The sequence below is a fragment of the Canis lupus genome, chromosome 19 (assembly GCF_011100685.1).
Source record: "Canis lupus familiaris isolate Mischka breed German Shepherd chromosome 19, alternate assembly UU_Cfam_GSD_1.0, whole genome shotgun sequence".
In the NCBI taxonomy this organism is placed as follows: Eukaryota; Metazoa; Chordata; class Mammalia; order Carnivora; family Canidae; genus Canis; species Canis lupus.
In genome coordinates, this window is record NC_049240.1 from 19,259,705 (window position 1) to 19,281,635 (window position 21,931).

General features: G+C 36.8%; 1 protein-coding gene across 1 annotated transcript in view; it reads left to right on the forward strand.

Annotated features, from left to right (window-relative positions):
• ANXA5 (annexin A5) overlaps window positions 1-17,505 on the forward strand; it is a 29,378-nt gene extending 11,873 nt beyond the window's left edge. The window contains exons 2-12 of the mRNA NM_001314118.1: window positions 79-163; window positions 1,830-1,924; window positions 3,063-3,176; window positions 5,415-5,505; window positions 8,490-8,569; window positions 9,008-9,064; window positions 13,311-13,404; window positions 14,265-14,360; window positions 15,900-15,958; window positions 16,191-16,313; window positions 17,421-17,505. Of these exons, the coding sequence (NP_001301047.1) occupies window positions 79-163; window positions 1,830-1,924; window positions 3,063-3,176; window positions 5,415-5,505; window positions 8,490-8,569; window positions 9,008-9,064; window positions 13,311-13,404; window positions 14,265-14,360; window positions 15,900-15,958; window positions 16,191-16,313; window positions 17,421-17,483 (957 nt within the window). The 3' untranslated portion in view covers window positions 17,484-17,505. The remainder of the gene's footprint in view (window positions 1-78; window positions 164-1,829; window positions 1,925-3,062; window positions 3,177-5,414; window positions 5,506-8,489; window positions 8,570-9,007; window positions 9,065-13,310; window positions 13,405-14,264; window positions 14,361-15,899; window positions 15,959-16,190; window positions 16,314-17,420) is intronic.
• The last annotated feature ends 4,426 nt before the right edge of the window (window positions 17,506-21,931 follow it).

A 21,931-nucleotide genomic window follows, 5' to 3' on the forward strand; every position in this document is an offset into this window, starting at 1 on the left:
AGCAATGGGTTGCTTTGTTATTATTTGCTTTGTCGTATTAGTCATGCCATGAACTAATCACTGTGTTTCCTGTCTCAGGTTCTTAAAGGCACCGTGACTCCCTTCCCTGGATTTGATGAGCGGGCTGATGCAGAAGTTCTTCGGAAGGCCATGAAAGGCCTGGGTAAATTCAACCTTTCTTTTGTTCTTAAAAAAAAAGGGATCCCTGGGTGGCACAGCGGTTTGGCGCCTGCCTTTGGCCCAGGGCGCGATCCTGGAGTCCTGGGATCGAATCCCACATCGGGCTCCCGGTGCATGGAGCCTGCTTCTCCCTCTGCCTATGTCTCTGCCTCTCTCTCTCTCTCTCTGTGACTATCATAAATAAATAAAAAAAAAAAAAAAAAAAAAAAGCCGTTTTGTTTTTCCAAACAAAAAGTGACTAATTTACAGTAAGATCAATTTTAGAATATTTTTAGTTAAAATGTATAGAAAGAGAGAAGATACATGAAGGTCACAAAATAATATGACTCATCATCCCTAATATTCAGTCTCTGAACTGAATATGAGGTTAAATTTGGCCTCTTTGTTTTTTAGCTTTTCAGCTTTACTTGGAAGGTAGCTGACCAAGTGGATCAGCAGACATTCCTAAGAATGATCAGCTCTCTAGTTCTGCAGTCTCTTACATTCAAATATCTTCTCTTTCCCCAGTCTCCTGTCTAGCCATGTATAAACCTCTCATCTTGGGGATTTCTACACAGAACTGATCCTCTGTCCTCAGGCTCCTTCTACACTTGTGTCCATGTGTGGGGATCCACTTTCTTCAAATTTGGCTCTAACCCCATCAACTCTCCATTTGAACATCTTGTGAGATTTCCTGTTGTAGCAGGATTAGCATTAGCTTTCTGGCCATGCAAGGTCTTCATTAGTAACCCAGCCCACTTTGTTGGACTCAGCTCACATTGCTGCTCCTTGTGTTCTTTGACCCAGCCATTCTGGGTTATTTGCTATTCATGAAACCCTGTATTTTCCTACTGCTGAGCTTTTCCCTCATTTTTCTTTTTTTAAGGATTTTATTTATTTATTCATGAGAGACACAGAGAGATGGGGGGGCGGGGCAGAGACATAGGCAGAGGGAGAAGCAGGCCCCATGCAGGGAGCCCAATGTAGGACTCCATCTGGGACCCTGGGATCACACCCTAAGCCAAAGGCAGATGCTCTACTGCTGAGCCACTCAGGCGTCCCGCTTTTCCCTCATTTTAAAAGCCTGTCGTCTTTCTTTATATCATTGCCTGATAAAACCCTTCCATCCTTCATGACTCTTTTGGGTGTCACCTTCTCCATGAAGCTTTTCCCAAAACTCTTCCCACCTATCAGCAAGAGAACCTCTTTTGAAACCCAATTCAACACCTGGACCTCTCCTAAGGCACTTGTAACATTCTGCCTTAGCTCAAGGTTGTCTGTGTGTTTTTGCATTTTTTTACCCTAAATTGTAACTTGAAACCAGGGTCTATATCTTTCTCCTCTCTTAATCTCCTATAACACTTAATACATGCCCTGTGAATATCCATTGTTTAAGGAACTATTTGTTGCAAGAAAAACTAGGTGCACTAAGTTTCTAAAAAGTTAGGAGTATTTTTCTTCCTACTTCACAAAATACATCAGGAAGGGGGTGTATTTTATATTGAAAATATAACATGTTATGTATTGTACATTTTGTAGTTTAATAAATTATTTAATGAAATCTATTTTATGAAGTAAGGAATCAAAGTGACTAGCGAGCTGGTCCCAAAGGTTTTTGAGACAGTGGGCATGTGGGAGCCAAGATTTAATTCTTTGAACATAAATTGCAGGCACTGATGAGGAGAGCATCTTGACTCTGTTGACATCTCGCAGTAATGCTCAGCGCCAGGAAATCGCCGCGGCTTTTAAAACTCTATTTGGCAGGGTAAGACTGCACCTCATCTTGAGTTAGAATGTGAGAGCCCCTCTATGGCTTAAGACTAGTTTGAACTCTCTGAATATTCTTTTGTAAACATTATTCCATTATTCTGACTTTGCTATTCCTTTTCTCTTTGCAAGTTTCTTGATTATCAGCTGTTGGTTTACAGTGCTTACCCAACTTATCTCCATAATTATTTTTCCTTGCTTGATGCTACAGAAGTGCCAAAAGATCCCATGGTGATAGCTGCCTCTCTTCTTCCCTGCTTCCCACTAAGGATTGTTTGATTAGCAATTTTCTAAATGTGAATCTCTATGATAGTCTGTTTTGTTGTGACAGAGTCACAGTCTTGGTTCCTTGTGGATTGGTATTTTAATAAATGAGTTTTTAATTCATTGATTTAAATGCTCTTATTTGAGTAACAGCTCAAAGTGAAAACTAAATTTGTTACTTAAATGAATTATTGCATATATGAAAAGCTTAAACATAGTTTTGTTATCCTGAAATTTCTGTTCATCATTTAAATAAGGAACATATGCAAAGCAAACAAATAAAAAGAGTATTCTAAATATAATTTCTGGTTTCCTGTGCTGAAACTGAGATGAATAGGGAATACTACTTTTCTTTTCACAATTATATACACAATTTCTCCATAGTAGCAGCTGTTTCTCAGTAGTGAGGAGCATAATTATAAACATAATTCATTATATATTAGAATATTAATAGATATTAAGAGAAAAAATTCTCTTTAGGTATGATAGGCCAGATTTTATCATTTGTAAAAATGCATTTATGATCTATTTTGGGAAAATTGTTTTTAAAGGTACACATGTTTCTCAGAACAGTATTTATAAACTATCTTTAAGCTATTTTTATTCATTTTTTAACTGTTAAGTTCAGAAAAACATCTCTTAAAAACAAATACCTTGACACATAAGTGGCTTTCATTTGGCTTAAGCTTTAGGTCAGATGTCAAAAGTACATTATTCAAAACTGTGAGGTTTTGTTTAATTCACATGCCCTTTTTCTACTCAGAGATAGCAACATAAATAATTCATTAGAGCAAAGGGCTATGCTTTATATTTAAGAAGAATCTCTTTAAAATTTTTCCCTGGTTAACAAATTTGTATTTTCTGTGACTTAGGACCTTCTGGATGACCTGAAATCAGAACTGACTGGAAAATTTGAAAAATTAATTGTGGCTCTGATGAAACCCTCTAGGCTTTATGATGCCTATGAACTGAAGCATGCTCTTAAGGTAAAAGAATTAGTAAAAGGAACATACCTATCATGAATAATATTATAATATTATTTTGTGTTGGTAATTACACTTATAGTTAACTTATAGTTAACCCAATAACAGTGGCTATTTAAAATTTTAATATTTTTTGTAGCTTTCCATATTTTATTTTCATGTCTGTTTTCTAATTTTCAGCTGTGTTTAAAAAATGTTACAGGTAAAGGGGAAAGGAAAAAAAATAAGTGGGAAATATCAGAAAGGGAGACAGAACATGGAAGACTCCTAACTCTGGGAAACGAACTAGGGGTGGTAGAAGGGGAGGAGGGCGGGAGGTGGGGGTGACTGGGTGGCGGGCACTGAGGTGGGCACTTGACGGGATGAGCACTGGGTATTATTCTGTATGTTGGCAAATTGTACACCAATAAAAAATAAATTTATTATTAAAAAAAATGTTACAGGTTAAGTATTTTCTCTTTAAAAATAGAAAGTTGCCTGGGACGCCTGGGTGGCTCACTTGTTGAGCATCTGCCTTTGGCTCAGGTCGTGATCCTGGGTCCCAGGATCGAGTCCCACATAGGGTTCCCCACAGGGAGCCTGGTTCTCCCTCTGCCTGTGTCTCCGCCTCTTTCTCTCTGTCTCTCATGAAAAAATAAAATCTTAAAAATTAAGAAGTAAATAAAATAGCTGCCTGATTATGAAACAAGAATACTGTTAATCATTTTAGGTTAAAAAATGATACAGAAAGAATTTTCAGATAGGAGAGATTTTCTAATGCCTTTTCCTTTCCTTCTTTCCTATACTTCTAAATACTAAAATAATATATGTAATATTAAAATAGTAGCTGATAATCTTGTTATAATTTCATTGTAGCAAATAACTAAATGTATATTCCCTTTACTGATGTTTGGAATATTACATAAATATGACTACATTGAAACATTTGTTTAGACTTATGGGACAGGAAGTAGTACAATCAGTGGTAGATTTTGAATCAATGAAGTGAGATTTAACAACAAGGAGATAGTATAGCACAGGGATTGTTACTTATGGAGTGAAAGGAGAAGAGGGCTTCTCAAGTTAGGAGCCTTTCTGTGCTTACTCAGCATTTCTGGGCTTCATTTTCCTACAGTGCTTCTTTTGGAATAAACAAAATCTCAGGTTATTGGGAAATGGCCTTTTGGTGGAGTACTTCTCAAATGTCAGGAGTAATTGAAATTCTGCCAGAAGCAGAAACATAGGTTTTTCAATGCTTGATTTTTGTAAAAGATACAGAGATATAAAGAGAATAAGACTTAAATATACTTTAAAAATTAAGTTCAGCTCTAGTATTGCTTCTGTCTTCTAATTTAGTAGTGTAGATAGACTTTTATAATCAGAAAAAGGAAAACCAACTAAAATTACAGTTGACCTTTGAATGACACAGGCTTGAATTGAACATACATTGATTTTTTTACATTACAGTATAGTTACTGTATTTTCTCTTTCTTATGATTTTCTTAATAACATTTCTCTATTGTAAGAATATAGTATGTAATACATATGTACTTACATGTTAATTGACTATTATCAGTAAGGCTTCTGGTGAGCAGTAGACTCTTAGTAGTTCAGTTTTTGGAGAGTTAGAAGTTATCTACAAATTTTCAACTTGGGAGGCGGTCATTGCTCCTAACTCACACATTGTTCAAGGGTCATCTGCATTTTCCAAAAATTCAGAAAACATGTTTTGATTCCTTTGTATTGATCCAGTTCTTAATAATGAAGCAATGCTACATTTATTATTTTCTTTGGTACAGAATTGGAAATTCCATAGAGAACTTAATTTGAGGGCAATGGGTTTTAAGATACAGATTGTTTAAGTATCAGTGCTCCTCCATGTAAATTTATGTCAAACTTTCAGTTTCACTCTTTTAGCCTTTTAAATTTCATGTTTTATTAACATGTTTTACTTTTAAACTATTTAGAACAAAACTGATAAAATTACAAATTTACATAGTCTGTTATGTGTTATATATTACATACATGCAATAAGCATTGTTTTTCATTAGACAAAAAAGGATAACATTGTCTTTGGAAATAAATTTAATTGGAAATTTTTTATTTCTATAACTAATAACTTGCATACAATGAAGTGAATATTAAGTTGGATAATTTATATATTTATATAATTATGCAATTTGGGTAACACCTATTCTAGGAAAATAACTTTATTTAATTTTATTGACATCCATTCTCTATTAAAAATAAATTTCCAAACAGGGAGCTGGGACAAATGAAAAAGTGCTGACAGAAATTATTGCCTCAAGGACACCTGAAGAATTGAGAGCCATAAAACAAGTTTATGAAGAAGGTAAATGTTTTGAATTATATTATCCCTTCATCTCCACTGTCACTTTTTCATTTTTCTAAAGTGAGTGCAGCTCTTTGTAGTTACAGGAAGCAGGCTGTACATGATTGCTAAATGAACGAATGAGCAAATGAATAAGTACAATTCAAGCTAGTTTTCTTCTTCAATAAGGAAAATACTGCTTTTTTACTATACCTATCTCTATTTTGGTACTTAAGAGAAGCTTCTGATGAAGATGGGAGTTTACTTTTATGTAGAATTTGCAACTAGTGTAGAGATACAGAGGTTGTTTTCTTTTACATGAACTTCAAGATGTAGGTGACTTTTCTTCCTGAAAATAAAATCAATTTTATGTTAGTAGAAGTTAAGAGTTTTAGCTTAAAGTCCTTTTTGGAATTTAGGAAAAGAAACTGCCCAAACCAGAGTTGATAAAAATGTTTGAGTAAATGTGTGTCATTGTAGCTAATGGCAATGCTTGAATACTCTGCATTTTAATTTTTCCCTTTGGTGTGCCTTACTTTTTTTGTGAAAAGAAATCTGTATTTCTAAAAAATCTAAATCTAAATCTAAAGTATATTCTGTAGGTGGAACCAAGAAAATGAAATAAAAAGTAAAGGTAGAGTGTTCTTTTCTCATCAGATTTTCTGTATCAGACTCTTACCTGACTGAGGAGGAGCAGACTATCCAAGTTGTCAGCTCAATCAACAGACCAACAAGCTGAGTGCCTTTAGCTAGGAAAATGGGTCCCTATCTTGGCATTATTTTATTAATCTTAATTTTTAAAAAATTTTTATTTATTTATGATAGTCACACAGAGAGAGGGGCAGAGACACAGGCAGAGGGAGAAGCAGGCTCCATGCACTGGGAGCCCGATGTGGGATTCGATCCCGGGTCTCCAGGATCACGCCCTGGGCCAAAGGCAGGCACTAAACCGCTGCGCCACCCAGGGATCCCTATTTTATTAATCTTAGAAGTAAGATTGTAACTCAGCAAATCAGAACAGTATGAAATTTAAATAATTAACTTTCTGAAGTGCTGGATCTTTTTGTCCTGCTTCTCTTTGTATAGTTGGATAGGTCCCAACCATTAAAGCAGAGGAAATACATGTAACTTAACTACAGAACATCACCTGTGAGTTTTATTTGATACAATATTCAAAGATCTCCTTCTTTTTTTAAAGAGTTTATTTATTTATTTATGAGGCACACACACACACACACACACACACACAGAGAGAGAGAGAGAGAGGCAGAGACATAGCAGAGAGAGAAGTAGGCTTCCTGCAGGGAACCCAATGTGGGACTCAATCCCGGGACCCTGGGATCACACCCTGAGCTGAAGGCAGATGCTCAGCCACTAAGCCACCCACCCAGGCATTCCTCAAAGATTTCTTTATAGGGATGTTGACATTTGTGAGTGATCCTTTGTATGCTGGATGACAAGTGGGATACTGTAAGGATATAATAATGGTGTATGGTCACATACTATGTACTAGCTGTGTGTCTGGTGGTATCCTGGCTATCATGAATGACCTAAAAGATAAATATAACATAGCTCCTGTCCTCAAGGAATTTGCAATCTATTTAGGGGTGACATGACTTAGAAACTCTAGCAGTTGTTAAAGGATAGCAAAACACAAACTAAAGTCAAATATCAAAAATGTTTAAATGCAAGAATTCACTTAGAGCAGAGAGATCATCAAGGCTTTTGATGTTAGGAGAGGCTCTGTGGTGCAGTCAGACAAAGTTTCAAGATGAGATAGGTTTTGGGTAGGTGAAGAAAACATCTTTGGTGTGTTAGTCCCTGTCTGCAATGGCATGGTGACTGGAGTGAGAACAGTATACTGAAGGAGTGAAAAGAACCTGGCCGTCATGGAGGTATATCTGTGTCTCCTGTGGGAGGTCAACTGAGTAAATGCAGGCTGTGTTCTTGATTGTTTTACATGACTGGATGAGAAGTTTGCACTTGATTCAGAGGTAGTTTAAGTTCTTGAATGAGCAGTGGAGTATTGAAGGAACAATTGAAGGAGAAAGGAGATTTGAATCAAGAGGCTGATTAGGTAGCTGCACATGTGAGGAGGAAAGCTAGGCAGTTATGGTCCAACCTAGCTGGGCCATAGGTTGGTGGGAGGTAGGAAGGGGAGTAAATCACAGAGAGGAGAGCTATTTCAAAAGATTTGGTCATTAATTATATATAGGTTTTGTAGTAGACCAAGGGATAGAAGAAGATTCCTTCAATGTTTTGTATTTGGGTAACTGGTTAAAATATGCATGTAGCTTTTATGGACCTTTTAAAATAGAAGTGTTAGGCTTTTAAAGTTTGTCTGCTTTCAAATAATGATTAAATATTTAAACGTCTTAGAGCTGCCTTTAATAGCAGCTGTTTGAGAGTTGGTGAAAAGGGCATGTAGACTTTTGTAGATACCCATTCTCCTCTTTCCTATGGCATTATGTTGAATAACTGGAAATAGAGGTGGGAAGGGGCATATTTTAAAATATCACTGCTGTCTCTCAAAGTTAACTTTATTTGCTGCCGAGGAGAAAATACCGTATTAGGGGAAAGAATAGCCATGACTAAAGAAAGAAAACTCAGAATTTTAGAGGATAGAAGACCTTTGGAAACTAATCATGAAAAACATTTTTTTAAAAAAGCAATACAGAGTTTAAAATTACAATCAATTATATGTTAGAGGCTTTCCCATACGATCACATGTCTACAGAGTAACAGCTGCATTGGTTGAGAGCATTTCTAAATGGCTGAGTCATGGATTTAGGCTTGAATTGAGTGCTTTTCGGGGACTCTGTTTTCTACCTGCAACTCATTTAAGTATTTGCCTTTAGTCTTTATAGTACTCAGAGTTGGAGTAGAGAACATTTACACTAATAAAATATTTCTTCCTTTATGTCTGTTCCATTTGATTAATGGGGTAGGATATCTTTTTTTAGCTTAAAGAAGTTATAAGTAAGTATGAAATTATTCTGTTGCAGAATATGGCTCAAGCCTGGAAGATGATGTGGTGGGGGATACCTCAGGCTACTACCAGAGGATGTTGGTGGTTCTCCTTCAGGTACTGGGTGGAAACTATTTAAAGTTTGATTAAAAAATCTGAAGCTGGACTGATCTGAATCTAGATAAGTAAGGTCATTTAAAATTCTCTAATCATTTCTGGTACTTGCTTGATTGTGGCTGTATGTTGCCTGTGTGTGTTTGTGTTTCAGAATATCTGACCTTAACTCTTAATAGCGCCTAACTTATTTTTAATTTTTTAAAGATATCATTGTTTCATTCATAGGATTTAAAATAAAGAGGATCAAAAAAAAAATAAAGAGGATCAGATTGATTTGGACAGTGCTATGTGATGATGTGAAATATTGTAGAATTGGTATCTTAAAGTCATATTATTCCTAAGAGAAAAGCTTTATGTGCACAACCATCAAGTGGAACCAATTTTCCTTTTGAATAAAAATGCTCATGTAATTCAATAATGTGACATTATCTCTTAAAGGCTAATAGAGACCCTGATGCTGGAATTGATGAAGCACAAGTTGAACAAGATGCTCAGGTGAGATGTGATAACTGTGAAATCAATGCTGTGGAAACTCCTAATATATATTGTGATAGTATCTAAAAATAATCTTATTGATGAATGCCTTACAAATCATAAGATTCGTGTAAGTATATTTTTCTCATATTGATCTGACAACTATTTTGTCCTAAAAGTGAAATGAAATAAAATGAATTATATATAGTGAATTTTGCCTAGATTTTTTTGGGGGGAGCGATTATGGAAACTCACAAAATAGATCATTTTACTGAGAATCACAGGTATTATTAATTCCAGTGCCAGTGAGGCAGTAGGTGTCCTTGGCAGGAGAGGATAAAGAAAAAAGAATAAGGTATTTTAGTGATAGATGGTGTTTTAATATGTAGTAGATTACAAGTTAACTGTACTATTTAGGAATTCTTCTACCTTTCTTTTGATAGAATTCTTTTTTTTAAAAAAGATTTTATTTATTTATTTATTTATTTATTTAATTAATTAATTTATTTATTTATTTATTCGTTCATTCATTCATGAAAGACACAGAGAGAGAGAGGGGCAGAGACACAGGCAGAGGGAGAAGCAGGCTCCATGCACTGGGAGCCTGATATGGGACTCGATGCCGGGACTCCAGGATTACACCCTGGGCCAAAGGCAGGCACTAAACCACTGAGCCACCCAGGGATCCCCTTGATAGAATTCTAAATAGGATTGTTCTCTTGTCAGCGCTTTTTAATGATATCCAAATGAAATTCTGTACTTAAATGGCTTTCAAATGTAGTATAATCTCACTGTGGTTAATAAGTAATCCCATGTTAACTATGGAGAACAAACTGATGGTTACCAGAGGGAAGGTGGGTGGGGGAAATGGGTGGAATTGGTGATGGGGGTTAAAGAGTGCACTTATCATGATGAGCACTCAGTAGTGTATAGAATTGTTGAATCACATATCATACACCTGAAACTAATAAAACATACTGTGTGTTAAGTATACTGGGATTAAAATATGTTTTAAAATCTTAAAAACATAAGTAGTTAAATGTGGGAAATAAATGTTAGGAAATTTGAAACATGAGACTTGAAAAATGGAAATTGGTAATAAAGGATTATTTGCCATCATGGAATCACATACCATAATCCTGTCTCTCTGGCCACATATTTGAAGTAATATGCAATTCTGATTGTTAGTCAAACATCACTGAAAAAGGAAGAGCCATATTCACTCTTCCAGTTGACTGTACACTATGAAACAACCATTTCTCTCTACAGAGCACTCAGTGTATAGCAGTACTCGTCAGACTTTTTTTTTTTAAAGCTTTTATTTGTTTATTCATGAGAGACACAGAAGCCAGAGACATAGGCATAGGGAAAAGAAGACTCCTCACAGGGAGCCTGATGGGGGGCTTGATCCTGGAACTCCGGGATCATGCCCTGAGCTGAAGGCAGAAGCTCAACCACTGAACCACCCAGGCATCCCACTTCCCAGATTTTTAAATGCATGTGAATCACCTGGGGATCTCCTTAAAAGGAGAGAGGGAGAGAGAGCAGGAGCAGGGGGAGGGGCAGAGGGAGAAGCAGACTCCTCACTGATCAGGGAGCTTGATGTGGGGCTTGATCCCAGGACTCTGGGATCATGACCCGAGCTGAGGCAGACATTTAACCCACTGAGACACCCAGGCACCCTGGATTCTGTAGTTCTAATAAGCTCTCAGATCATGCCTCTGTGGTCCTGGGTACCAGGGCTATATAGGTGTCACTTCCTGATGTGCAGAGAATGTGACCATTCAGAACCATGAAGGGGAAACTTTATACATCTGAAAACTGTTTTATGAAGATATTCCTTGAATAGAATTCAAGCTTTCTTTACTCTTTCAGTGTTCAGAAACAACATAGAACATGGTACACTGACTATTAGTTTTTGATTCTTTAAAATGTATTATAGAGGCACCTGGCTAGCTCATTTGGTTGGGTGTCTAATGCTTGATTTCTGCTCAGGTCTTGACCTCAGAATCCTGAGATGGGCTGCCTCAGGGCCTCAGGCTCTGTGCTCAACAGGGAGTCTGCTTCTTTTTTTCTCCCTTTCCTTCTGCCCTTCCTCTTGCTCACATCCACATGTGAGCTGTCTCTCCAACCAATCAATAAATCAGTCTTTGAAACAAAAGTATTATTAATAAATTCAGCTTATTAAAAATAATTATCCTTTTGGTGTTATGTAAAAAGGAGAAATTGCTATTTCTTTCTTAGCAAGAGTAGCTGGACTGTTACCACTAATGGGAATTTAAGATTTCTTAATTGAGAGTAAGCCAAGACAACCAAAGGGCCCTTTTATAAGCTCTTAGAGTTTTTTCTCTACTGATACTTGGCACTAAGAGGATTCCTTTTATTTCAGGAATTTGATAAGCCACAGTAAATTGTTCACCTGGGAATTTAACATTTTATAGATAATCCACTTTACTTTCATTCATTCATTCATTCATTCATTTATTTTCTTACATTTTTAATATGTTAAACTGATTTTACCTCCTCCTCCTCCGAATCCTGGTTTCCTGATCTTGGAGAGAAACCTGAATTTTTAGGGGAAGGAGGGGGAAAAAAAGGGAAAGAGAAAGAAATCAATGTTTATTGAGTATCTACAATTGATTACATAACACTGATGGATTCATTATATAAGTTACATAATCTCCATTAATGACTCTGTAGAAATATTATTCCTACTCTATAGGTGAAGATACTGAGACTTAAGAGATTAAGTAACTCATCTAAGATCTCACAGATAAGGATGAGACCCAGATTTTTTTACTGCAAAAAATCTGTACTTTGCACTGAACCAGAGGTTATCAAACTATGCTAAACCATAAAGCCCTCTCTGAGGGAAGGGGGAAGGGTGAGCAGATGTGAAGGTCCCTCATGCAGAGCAGCTCCTTGGGTATTTGGAATCCTCATTTAGAAGAAAGCACTCTTACATTAAAGTGAAACCAAAAAAACTTGTAAATATTGTTCTGCATGAAGATTATCATTACTGCATATTATTTCCATAGTAGTTTAAAATAGATATTGATCTCAAACATGATTCTTTCAAGAAAATGAAGAAATTATAATTTTAAATAGCTAACTCACAAATTATAACAGGCTTAATTGCTGTATCTACTAAAGAGAACTTCTAGAAATATGGAATAGTTCTTAAGAAAGGAGTGCTTCAGCAATGGTTGCAGTATTTTAGAGGATGCACCTTCTCTTTTAGGTGTTAATGTGTATGTATGTATATCTTATCTATGTGTAGAAAACATACTAGAGGTAATAACCAATATCTTTAGGATATTGGCATTCATAGTAATTTTTTTCTTATTTATATTTTATCTCTTGTACAAAATTTCTCAGTGAACATGTGTTATTTTTGTTATTAGATTTAAAAAGTTATTTTAACACAGATCTATAATACCATGGTATAGTTCTAAAGTTGAAATATTTGCATGACTTTCATAGTAAATATTTTCAGTTTTGAAGAACATGCTCACATGACCAAGGTTGTTATTATTTATTTTTATCATTAAGATAAATTATTTTCAAAATTAAGTATAAAAATACAACACATTTTTCAAAATTCCCTGGAAATACAACAAAAAATATTTGTTTATATGAACCCTAAAAAGCATATATTTTCCATGTAAAACAGTAAAAATAGACACTCAAACTATTCAAGTATATGTTAATTTCCTGCTGTATGCCAGGCATTGTGCTATACCCACAACCTTTTAAAAATTCATTGTGATCTTTTAGAAGTGTGAAAACTCTTTGTAGCTAGTTTTGATTAAACTGCAGTTGAAAGAGGAAATATGGAGTTTATGTTTTATCATGTGTTGCTGAACAGCTGCCAAGTAAACAAAACAAAACCTAGACAATTTAGCTCCTTAGCTAAATTCTTTTCCAATCTGTAAGTGGATTTGTCAATGGTGAGGTAATCAGAAATTTCCACCAACCACACTGTTGTCCTTGAAAGCCTGGAAATGCAGTGGACATTTTGGGAACATTTAATCACCAGATTGATGTGATTTATTGCTTTGACTTATTAATCTCTGTGGTACAGTTCAGTGGCATGCTCCAAAGTAGCTCCAAATGCACCTCACTGAGTTTAGGAAACATTAGAATTGAAAAGTATATGATGATGAATCAGGCAAATTATTGTACAGGGAGTAAAACACAGGTGTCATTCAGAACCTGGAAAGGAGATGGAGGAACAGTTTACTAACTGAGGTTGAAATCTTCACAGGCTTTGTTTCAGGCTGGAGAACTGAAATGGGGGACGGATGAAGAAAAGTTTATCACCATCTTTGGAACACGAAGTGTGTCTCATTTGAGAAGGGGTAAGTGAAAAAAATGTGTCTGGTACAGGTACTTTGGTTAATTTTGAAAGCACAGGAGCCAATATGCTAAAATATGTGCTATATAACAGGTACTTCCTGAGTGAATCAGTTTTTGTATTTCTTCCTTTTGGTAACCTTGAAAAATCTCATAATCCTCTTAGCTGCTATTATAATTTTTACAAAACTAGAGATCCTTAGTCCCCCCTTTACTATCAGGGTGATGAGGCAACTAAGCCTCTAGACACTAATCACTGAGCTATGGCTCACTTCAAGTATTTCCTCCTAAATAGTGGTATTTATCAGTTCTTGTGGTATCAAGTGGGAATGAGGTCAAGTGATAGGAAGCCATACTAACTGGGGCTTTAAAAATTTTTTTTCTGTAGGTAAGCTTCCTTGGCTGATTTGGCAGGACCTGGGCTCTTTCTGTTTTTCTGTTCCACTGTCCTTGGTGTTTTGGGGTTTTCTTTCTCATGCTCTGTACCTCATTGTCATAGGGTGGCTTACTGTAGCTCCAAATTTATCAATATTAACAGCAAGAAGAAAGGAAAGGGGTAAATTAATCATATCTGCTTATCAGCTCTTAATAAGGAAAGATTTCTCAGAATCCTGTCCAGCAGATTTACCTTTGGTTCTCATTGGTTGTAACTAGTAAGTAGAGGCTAGAAATTGAGTGAACAAAGAACATTTATAATCCATTGTTTAGGGCTTGGTATATTGAAGCTCTGTGACAAAGTCAGTTTTGTCGGCAAGGAAAAAGGGGAAATTTGTGTTCAGTAGGACAATACTTGGTTAGAAAAAATATTTACTTTCTGTACAGAATGATCTTTACATGATTGAGAAATTATTTTCCTTTTTTATAGTGTTTGATAAATACATGACTATATCAGGATTTCAAATTGAGGAAACCATTGACCGGGAGACTTCTGGTAATTTGGAGCAACTACTCCTTGCTGTTGGTAGGTAGTTTTACAATGTATATAATATTTATGGTGTTAAGAGCCAAAGTATTTTATTCAATTGAAGTGGTATCTGAAAATAACCACTTCTTTCTTTATGAAAAGAAGGGCTTATTATGATATTTGAGTGAAGCAAACTCCCAAATTTCCAATTCAAAGTCTATTTTGATGTTGGAAATGCATGATTATATGGTTAGTTCATCTAATCCTGTAGAAATACTAAACCAACTGTTTAAAAATCATTTTGAAGCTGTATTAAAAATGCTATTTTATTATGAATCTGAAGTGTGGGCATTATCTCAGATGCTTGTAAATATTATTTCTGATACTTGGTGAAATTTTAGTATCCTTTTGAATACTGTCCTCACAGCTTTGAGGCAGAATTGGCATCTAAATTAGAAAAAAATGTCTTTTGTATGATGGAAGATATGATGATGGTTGTTTTCAGATTATTTTGGAAATTTATTTTAGCTAAATATTCAGAATGATATGGAAAAACTGGGGAACTGAGGTGTGCTGTTTACTGTAGGATAATATACTCTTTAAATCCAGGGAGAATCTAGTCTGAGTTCCCAGTGACCCTAGTTTTCATATGGGTTGGGAGTGAAGCGCTTTCTGCTCTTTGTTTTAAGTATTTGATATTGAGCTTGAGTTTTTGTGATGCCTTCTGGAGAATAAGTTAAAGATGTGTGTGAACTGGCACTAGTAGTAGCCTTTGATTTGATTTCCACGGCTAATTTTAGTTAGAAAGATTTCAGACAGACCCTTAATAATTAAATGCACTTAAAATAATGACATTTTTGGTTACTGTTTAAGTTTTGTTTAAACACTGGAAAAGAGGGAATAATTCCACCTCCCAGTCCATGGACTGTAATTTCTGTGTATATGTTAAAGAATTTTCATACTGATAGTTTCTGAAGCTGAGCTGAGGTCTGAGCAGCCTTGACACTGAGTAGATACGTACATGTTCAGGGAAGATGTATGTATCTGAGACACCCTCAGTTTATCTGGATGTCTCTACTGAATTGGGTAAGTCTCATGCTGCTCTGTGTGGATCACAGATAGTAAAGAATATGAAGAGAATATCTAGGTTAAGATTACAGAAATTTCAATAAGTCTGAGATTTGTCAAAGATTAGTTTGCGTTATTTGCTTGAATATATTGGATCAAAAACTTCCAGATGTTTGTATCACTTCCTGAGGGTGAGGAAGATTGTGGTGTAACAACAGCTCAGGCTGCCTAAACTGTGATAGCAGAGAGGAACTCAGAACAGAGGGGCATTGAAAAGCTTGCATGCCCTGTCCTACACGCCTTTCTCTGCAGAACTTGGAACTTTCAGGAAATTCCAACCCAGTTTCTGAGAAAATACTTGGTGAATAGGAGATCAAATCAGCTTGCAAATGAGCAGTTTTTAAGCCTATGTTGCTTTTATGCTTGTAAATAAGTAGAGCAATAAGCATGAAGTAACTTTTGATTTTTAATTATTAATTCTTTTCCTATCAGTATAGCATTTGACCATCATGTTGTTTATTTTCTTAGTGAAATCTATTCGAAGTATACCTGCCTACCTTGCAGAAACCCTCTACTATGCTATGAAGGTAAGTGCATACCTTGAGTATTTCATCTAATTAATTAATCTTTTTAGTTGTCTTTCTCTGTGTATTCTTATGATTTAAATAATAGACTTTGGGGTTTTTTTATTCTCCTTAAAATATGCAGTTCAATTCTACCAAATTGTTTTACTTTATTGATTCATCATAACTCAGGGGAGTTTGATACTGTATTTGACATTTTGAAACAATGTGCCTCTCTCTTTTTCTTTTCTTATAGGGAGCAGGGACAGATGATCATACCCTCATCAGAGTCGTGGTGTCCAGGAGTGAGATTGATTTGTTTAACATTAGGAAGGAGTTCAGGAAGAATTTTGCCACCTCTCTTTATTCCATGATTAAGGTAGTAGAACATTTCTTTAAATTATGTTCAGAAATCCAGAGCAGACCAATAGATAGCATGTAAGACATGGATGGGAGTACCCAACTATGTAAAGTTTAAAATTTTAGTGGTGTGATTAGAGCCATGACTTAAAAAGCCTGGCATATAATGTTTCCTAAAGTACAGATGATGGTTCCCACGTGGAAGATTGGCTCTTGGTGAAGGAGAGGCTCTTGGTGAGCTTAGAAGCATTGTTTAGTAGACAGATGACTCATCAAACCCAGCCCCTGCCCCTGATGATAATGTGTTGGTTCTTTCTCACTTTTATCAGTTCCAGCTGTCTTTATTAGTTCCTCCTACCTTCCACATCGATTTTTCTTTATTGTCTATTATCACCTTGTCTCTGGTATTAGTTCATAGTTCAGGAAAGGATCAACCATGTCATCAGAAATAAGTAAAAAGAGCTTGGGTATTACTATCATTTTTGTCCCTTTAAAAGCAAGGGAGACTGTGTCCTATATTTAAATTTGGTTTGAAGCCTCTTTTGACTTTCTTTTCTTCCTTTCTTTTTTGTTCTTTCTTTCTTTTCTTTCGTTTGATAAAAGGGAAAATGGGTCATACACAAAGCAGGATCTCAACAAAGCAAGCTTTGCATTTTGTGTGTGGTATGGCTGGATTGAAGGGCACTAGAGTTCTCAAATGCACTCTACTTGATACATTAATTTTTCATACATATCTGTGTATGAGATAAGCAGAGGTCAAGCATATGCTGAAGAGAAAACATAACAGCCACACAGTCCCAGAATTACCTCCCTTAGCCAGACACTTTGTATGTGAGAGTAACTTACAGGTTTAGCAAGCTTCCTTGTTCTCTCTGTTACTTGAGAGAAGAACATACTTTATTCTCTTAGAGCTGTGCCTTTAAGGGTAAATTAGAAAGTTAAACATATGTTAGTTACGTTGGTAGGAAACTCCTTGTAGTACATTCCTGATGTGAAAGTCACATACACAGAGATTATCCACTTGGGGGAAAGTCATATGGCTAAAACTTGTTGCCAGACATTTGGTTTTTCATTGTCTGCAGTTTCTGTGACTCATGGAGGTTAACAGAATACTTTTGGGTTTCAGGGTGATACATCTGGGGACTATAAGAAAGCCCTCTTGATGCTCTGTGGAGGAGAAGATGACTGAGGCATCAGCCAGAGAGAGATCTTATGCTGTGCCTGCCACCGCCACTTCGACCTTCCTTCACAGCTTGCTGCACTTTTTATATGCCAGTGCTTGACACATTGCCTTATTTACGTAGCGTGCTAATAACCAAAGCATACATGCTGCAGAATAAAAATAACGGTGCTTCTTTCTTAATGTTCAATTAAGGTCTTTCTCTTTGTCTGTTGTAGTACTAAAGTGTACTTACGTTATTAAAGTCTAAAGTCTGGGTCATTTAGATTTTCTTTTAAAAGATCAGACTGCTTTTAGCCTTTTTAAAAAAACTTCATTTATATTAAATTGAAAACTGTATTTCCTTAATCGGAATCTTAGCCTTAAAATTATGAAATCCTGGAAGTGTTATTAATCAAGTTTGCTACTAAATTAAACCTGAAAAATTATGGTGGTTGCATTCAAAAGATTAGTAAGAAATAAACATTTCCTTCCCCCTGAATTATGTGTGAGTGTGTGTTCAGAAAAAAATTTAAAACTTACTTGTATTTGTATTTGACTGCGGTTGATACAAGGTTCCTTTAGTTTCAGTTGTACAATATAGTGATTTAGTTTCTCTATGCTAAGCTCACCACAAGTGTAGCCACCATCTGTCACCATATAACACTGTTACAATATCATTTTCTATATTCCTTATGCTGTGCCTTTTATCCCTGTGACTCATTCATTCTATAACTGGAAGTCTGTATCTTCTGTTCCCTGTCACCCATTTTGCTCATTTCTTCCACCCCACTCTCCTCGGGTAACCATCAGTTTGTTTTCAGTATTTATAGATCTGATGCTGCTTATGTTTGTCTGTTCATTTGTTTTTAGATTGCGCATATGAGTGAAATCATATGGTATTTGTCTTTCTCTGCTGACTTATTTCACTGAGCATAATACTATGAACAATGATATCTTTTGATATCTTTTTTCAAGCTAGTCATTGCCAATGGTGTTAACTAACAACTGAATTTACAGTTGGCTTTTGGACCATAAGCTTGAAATGCAACTGCATTCCTCTGCATTGTGGAATGAGGGAGAGGCTAAAGGAGCCTCAGATTTATTTGAAGCATTTTTATTTGGGCATCAGGTAAGGCGATGCTTATGATGCTGGTTGCTTAATAGAAAAGCTATCTTAAAACAACCTAAAAAATAAAAATAAAAAAAAACCCTAAAAATTCAGAGTGCTATTTTTCTCTTTCCTGTTATTCACTCTTTTCTCCTATTTTCATCTGCTACTTTCTTTGAGATAAAAAAAGCAGGCAATATCTGTTAGAAGTAGTTTCTCTTAATTTGCCTTTTGGTTTTCTGCGTTCAAATGCTTTTTGAATTGGTGTCAATTTCTTTTTTGCACTGATACCTTTGGATATGCATTTTTTTAAAGACCATGTGATTACTATTAATAAGACATTTTTATAAATGGACTACTCTTCCTTAGAAAATTTTTAAATAGTAATATTGTTCATGTCACAATCTTGGCTACTAATCAGAATGGACCCTTAAAAGTTATATATGTGTGTACATATGACATTGTGATTTTTTTTTTGAAAGGCTCTATAGGTGATTCTGATACAGAGCCAAGTTAAGAATTAATTGTCTATATATTTTTTCAGTTTTATTAGGATATAATTGAAATATATCACTGTGTAAGTTTAAAGTATACAGCACAATGAATTGATATGTGTATTGCAAAATGATTATCATAATACATTTTATTAACACCCATCATCTCATATCAATTTAATTTTTTTTCAAGACTATTCATCTTTTTTTTAAGATTCATTTATTTATTTTATGATAGACATAGAGAGAGAGAGGCAGAGACACAGGAGGAGGGAGAAGCAGGCTCCATGCCGGGAGCCTGACGTGGGACTCGATCCCGGGACTCCAGGATCGTGCCCTGGGCCGAAGGCAGGCGCTAAACCGCTGAGCCACCCAGGGATCCCCCATCTCATACAATTTAAAAAATGTTTTTTTCCTTGATGAGAACTCTGTAACTGGATCTGTCTCTTAATTCTCAAATATACCGTAGAGCAGTGTCAACCACAGTCATCTTAAAACTGGAAGTTTATACCTTTTGACCAGTTTTATCCAATTACCTCATTCCTCATGCCCCACCTCTGGTAACCACAAATCTGATCTCTTTTTCTATAACTTTGGTTTGTTGTTGTCTTTTAGACACCACACGTGAGATCATAGAGTATCTTTTCTCTGAGTTATTCTACTTAGCATAATGTCCTCAAGTTTCTCCCTTGTCACAAATGACAAAATTTTCTTCCTTTCTATGGCTGAATTATCTATGTGTGTGTGTGTGTATATATATATATATATATACCCCACATTCTCTTTATCTATTCATCACCTGATGGACAATTAGGTTGCTTCCATGTCTTGGCTTATTTGTAAATAGTGCTGCAGTGAACATGGGGTTGTCTCTCAAGCCTTGTGATTATTCAAGCAGCTTATGTTATTCTTAGTGGCTCCCAGGAGTTGAAGGAACACCAAGACCTGTTAGTGTCCTAAAGTGGGAGATCTCAGTCATCACCTAGATTCAAGCTGATTGGAATCCAGACTCTCAGCAGCTTTTAAAGTATGCAAAAATACCTTTTTCTTTTCTTTTTTTTTTTTTTTAAGATTTTATTTATTTCAGAGAGAGATAGCACAAGCATGAACAGCGGGAGGTGTAAAGGGAGAAGCAGACTCCCTGCTGAGCAGGGAGCCTGAGGCAGGGCTCAACCCCAGGACCCCAGGATCATGATTTGAGCCAAAGGCAGATGCTTAACTGACTGAGTCACCTCAAAAATACCTTTTTTAGGGGAAGACAGGGATGCATGTTTCTGGTTGCTTTCTTTGCACTGAGTCCTAGGGTGATGGCCAGTTAAGAACTGTTTCTTACTTTGGTACTGTCCCATTGAACTGGTGAACAGTCTTTCTGGTTTATCCTCTGGCAGCCTCCACAAAAGCCGAGGTGCTAGATATGTACACAAACTCCCTTAGAAATTGGTGCGGCAATGTGGAGTGGGGCAGAGGAAGGCAATGAAGTAGGCACCTGCCAACCTGCTGGATATTTGATTGGAAGCTACCCCATGAGCCACAATATAAAGATAAGCTAACAGGCCTCTTTTACAGAAAGACTGGGCACGCGTTTCACTCTGCTAGTTCTGTGCTATTATGCCCTGGGGTAGGTAGCTGGTTAAAAACTATTTCTCCATTTATAAAAACCCTCAGGACCTGTGAGCACAAGCCATGCTGGCCAGCAGAGCCAGGTAATCAACACGTATCCCCTGGGTGGCAGCTGTAAAAATCAGCCGAGTGTATAAGTTCCCACCCAGGGGCACCAGTGAACCTGACCAAAGCAGAGAGAGGTGCAAAGAAGAGCACCCATTGGCCTCTGTCACCGGAGAGCAACTCCGTAGACCTAAGGTGTGCTAAACCAGAAGCCTGCCCCTTAGGCTGAAGCTTTAAGACAAGCAAGTAGGCCTCTTTAAAGGAAAGATTGAGGGTGTTTCAGTCTGTGTCTGTGCTTGGGTTTGGTAGCCAGCTATGCACCATTTCTTCCCTTGTTACAGACCCATCAGACTCACGGATGCAAGCCCTGCCGGCCACTTGGGCCAGATGATCAAAGGGTGTCTCCTGGGTGGCAGCCATAAAAATGGCACTAGACATGTGTACCAGAGATCTCGATCACTCAGAGTGAGAGTGAGAAGACAGTGCCAGTCCTCTGAGGTCTTTACAGAGGATTACAGTCAGCCCTTAGGATGTATGTTTAATTACAAGCCTGCCCCTCAGGCTGAAGCTATGAGGATTAGCTAATAGGCCTCTTTCACAGACTAGGCTCCCCAGTCTATTGCCTCTCAGCTATACCCTGGGCATGGTACCCAGTTAAGAACTCCTTCTCTATTGGTTACAGTCCTTTGGGACCTACAAGCATAAGCCCTGCTAGCCACCAGAGCCAGATAATGAGGAGGAGTATCCCCTGGGTGGCAGATGCAAAATTCAGGACTTCACATGACTGTGTGTAAGTGCCTTTCTGGGAGTTACTGGTGACCTGGAGTGAGGCAGAGGGAGAGCATTGAAGTGGTGCCTGCAAGCTCCCATTTTTGGAGATGATTTCCTTATGTGTGTTACATTAGATGCCAGCCCCTCCAGGTTGATGCTTTAATAAGCAAATGGGCCTGTTTCACAGAAAGCCTGGGTGCTTTTTGTTTGGTTGCTTCTGTTCTGAGTCCCAGAATGGGCGAATCCACATGAACCCTTTTAAGTACTGCTCCTCGGTTCGCTATATAGTCTTGTGGGTCTTGTGATTGGGAGCCCTCTTGGCCTTCGAAGCTAGATGTTTTGGGGGCTCAATTCTCAAGGGGCTGGTTTTAAAAGTTGAAGTGCCAAATGTGGGGTTCAGACCCTTTGCTTCCAAGGGAGAAGTTCAGGGTTGTGAG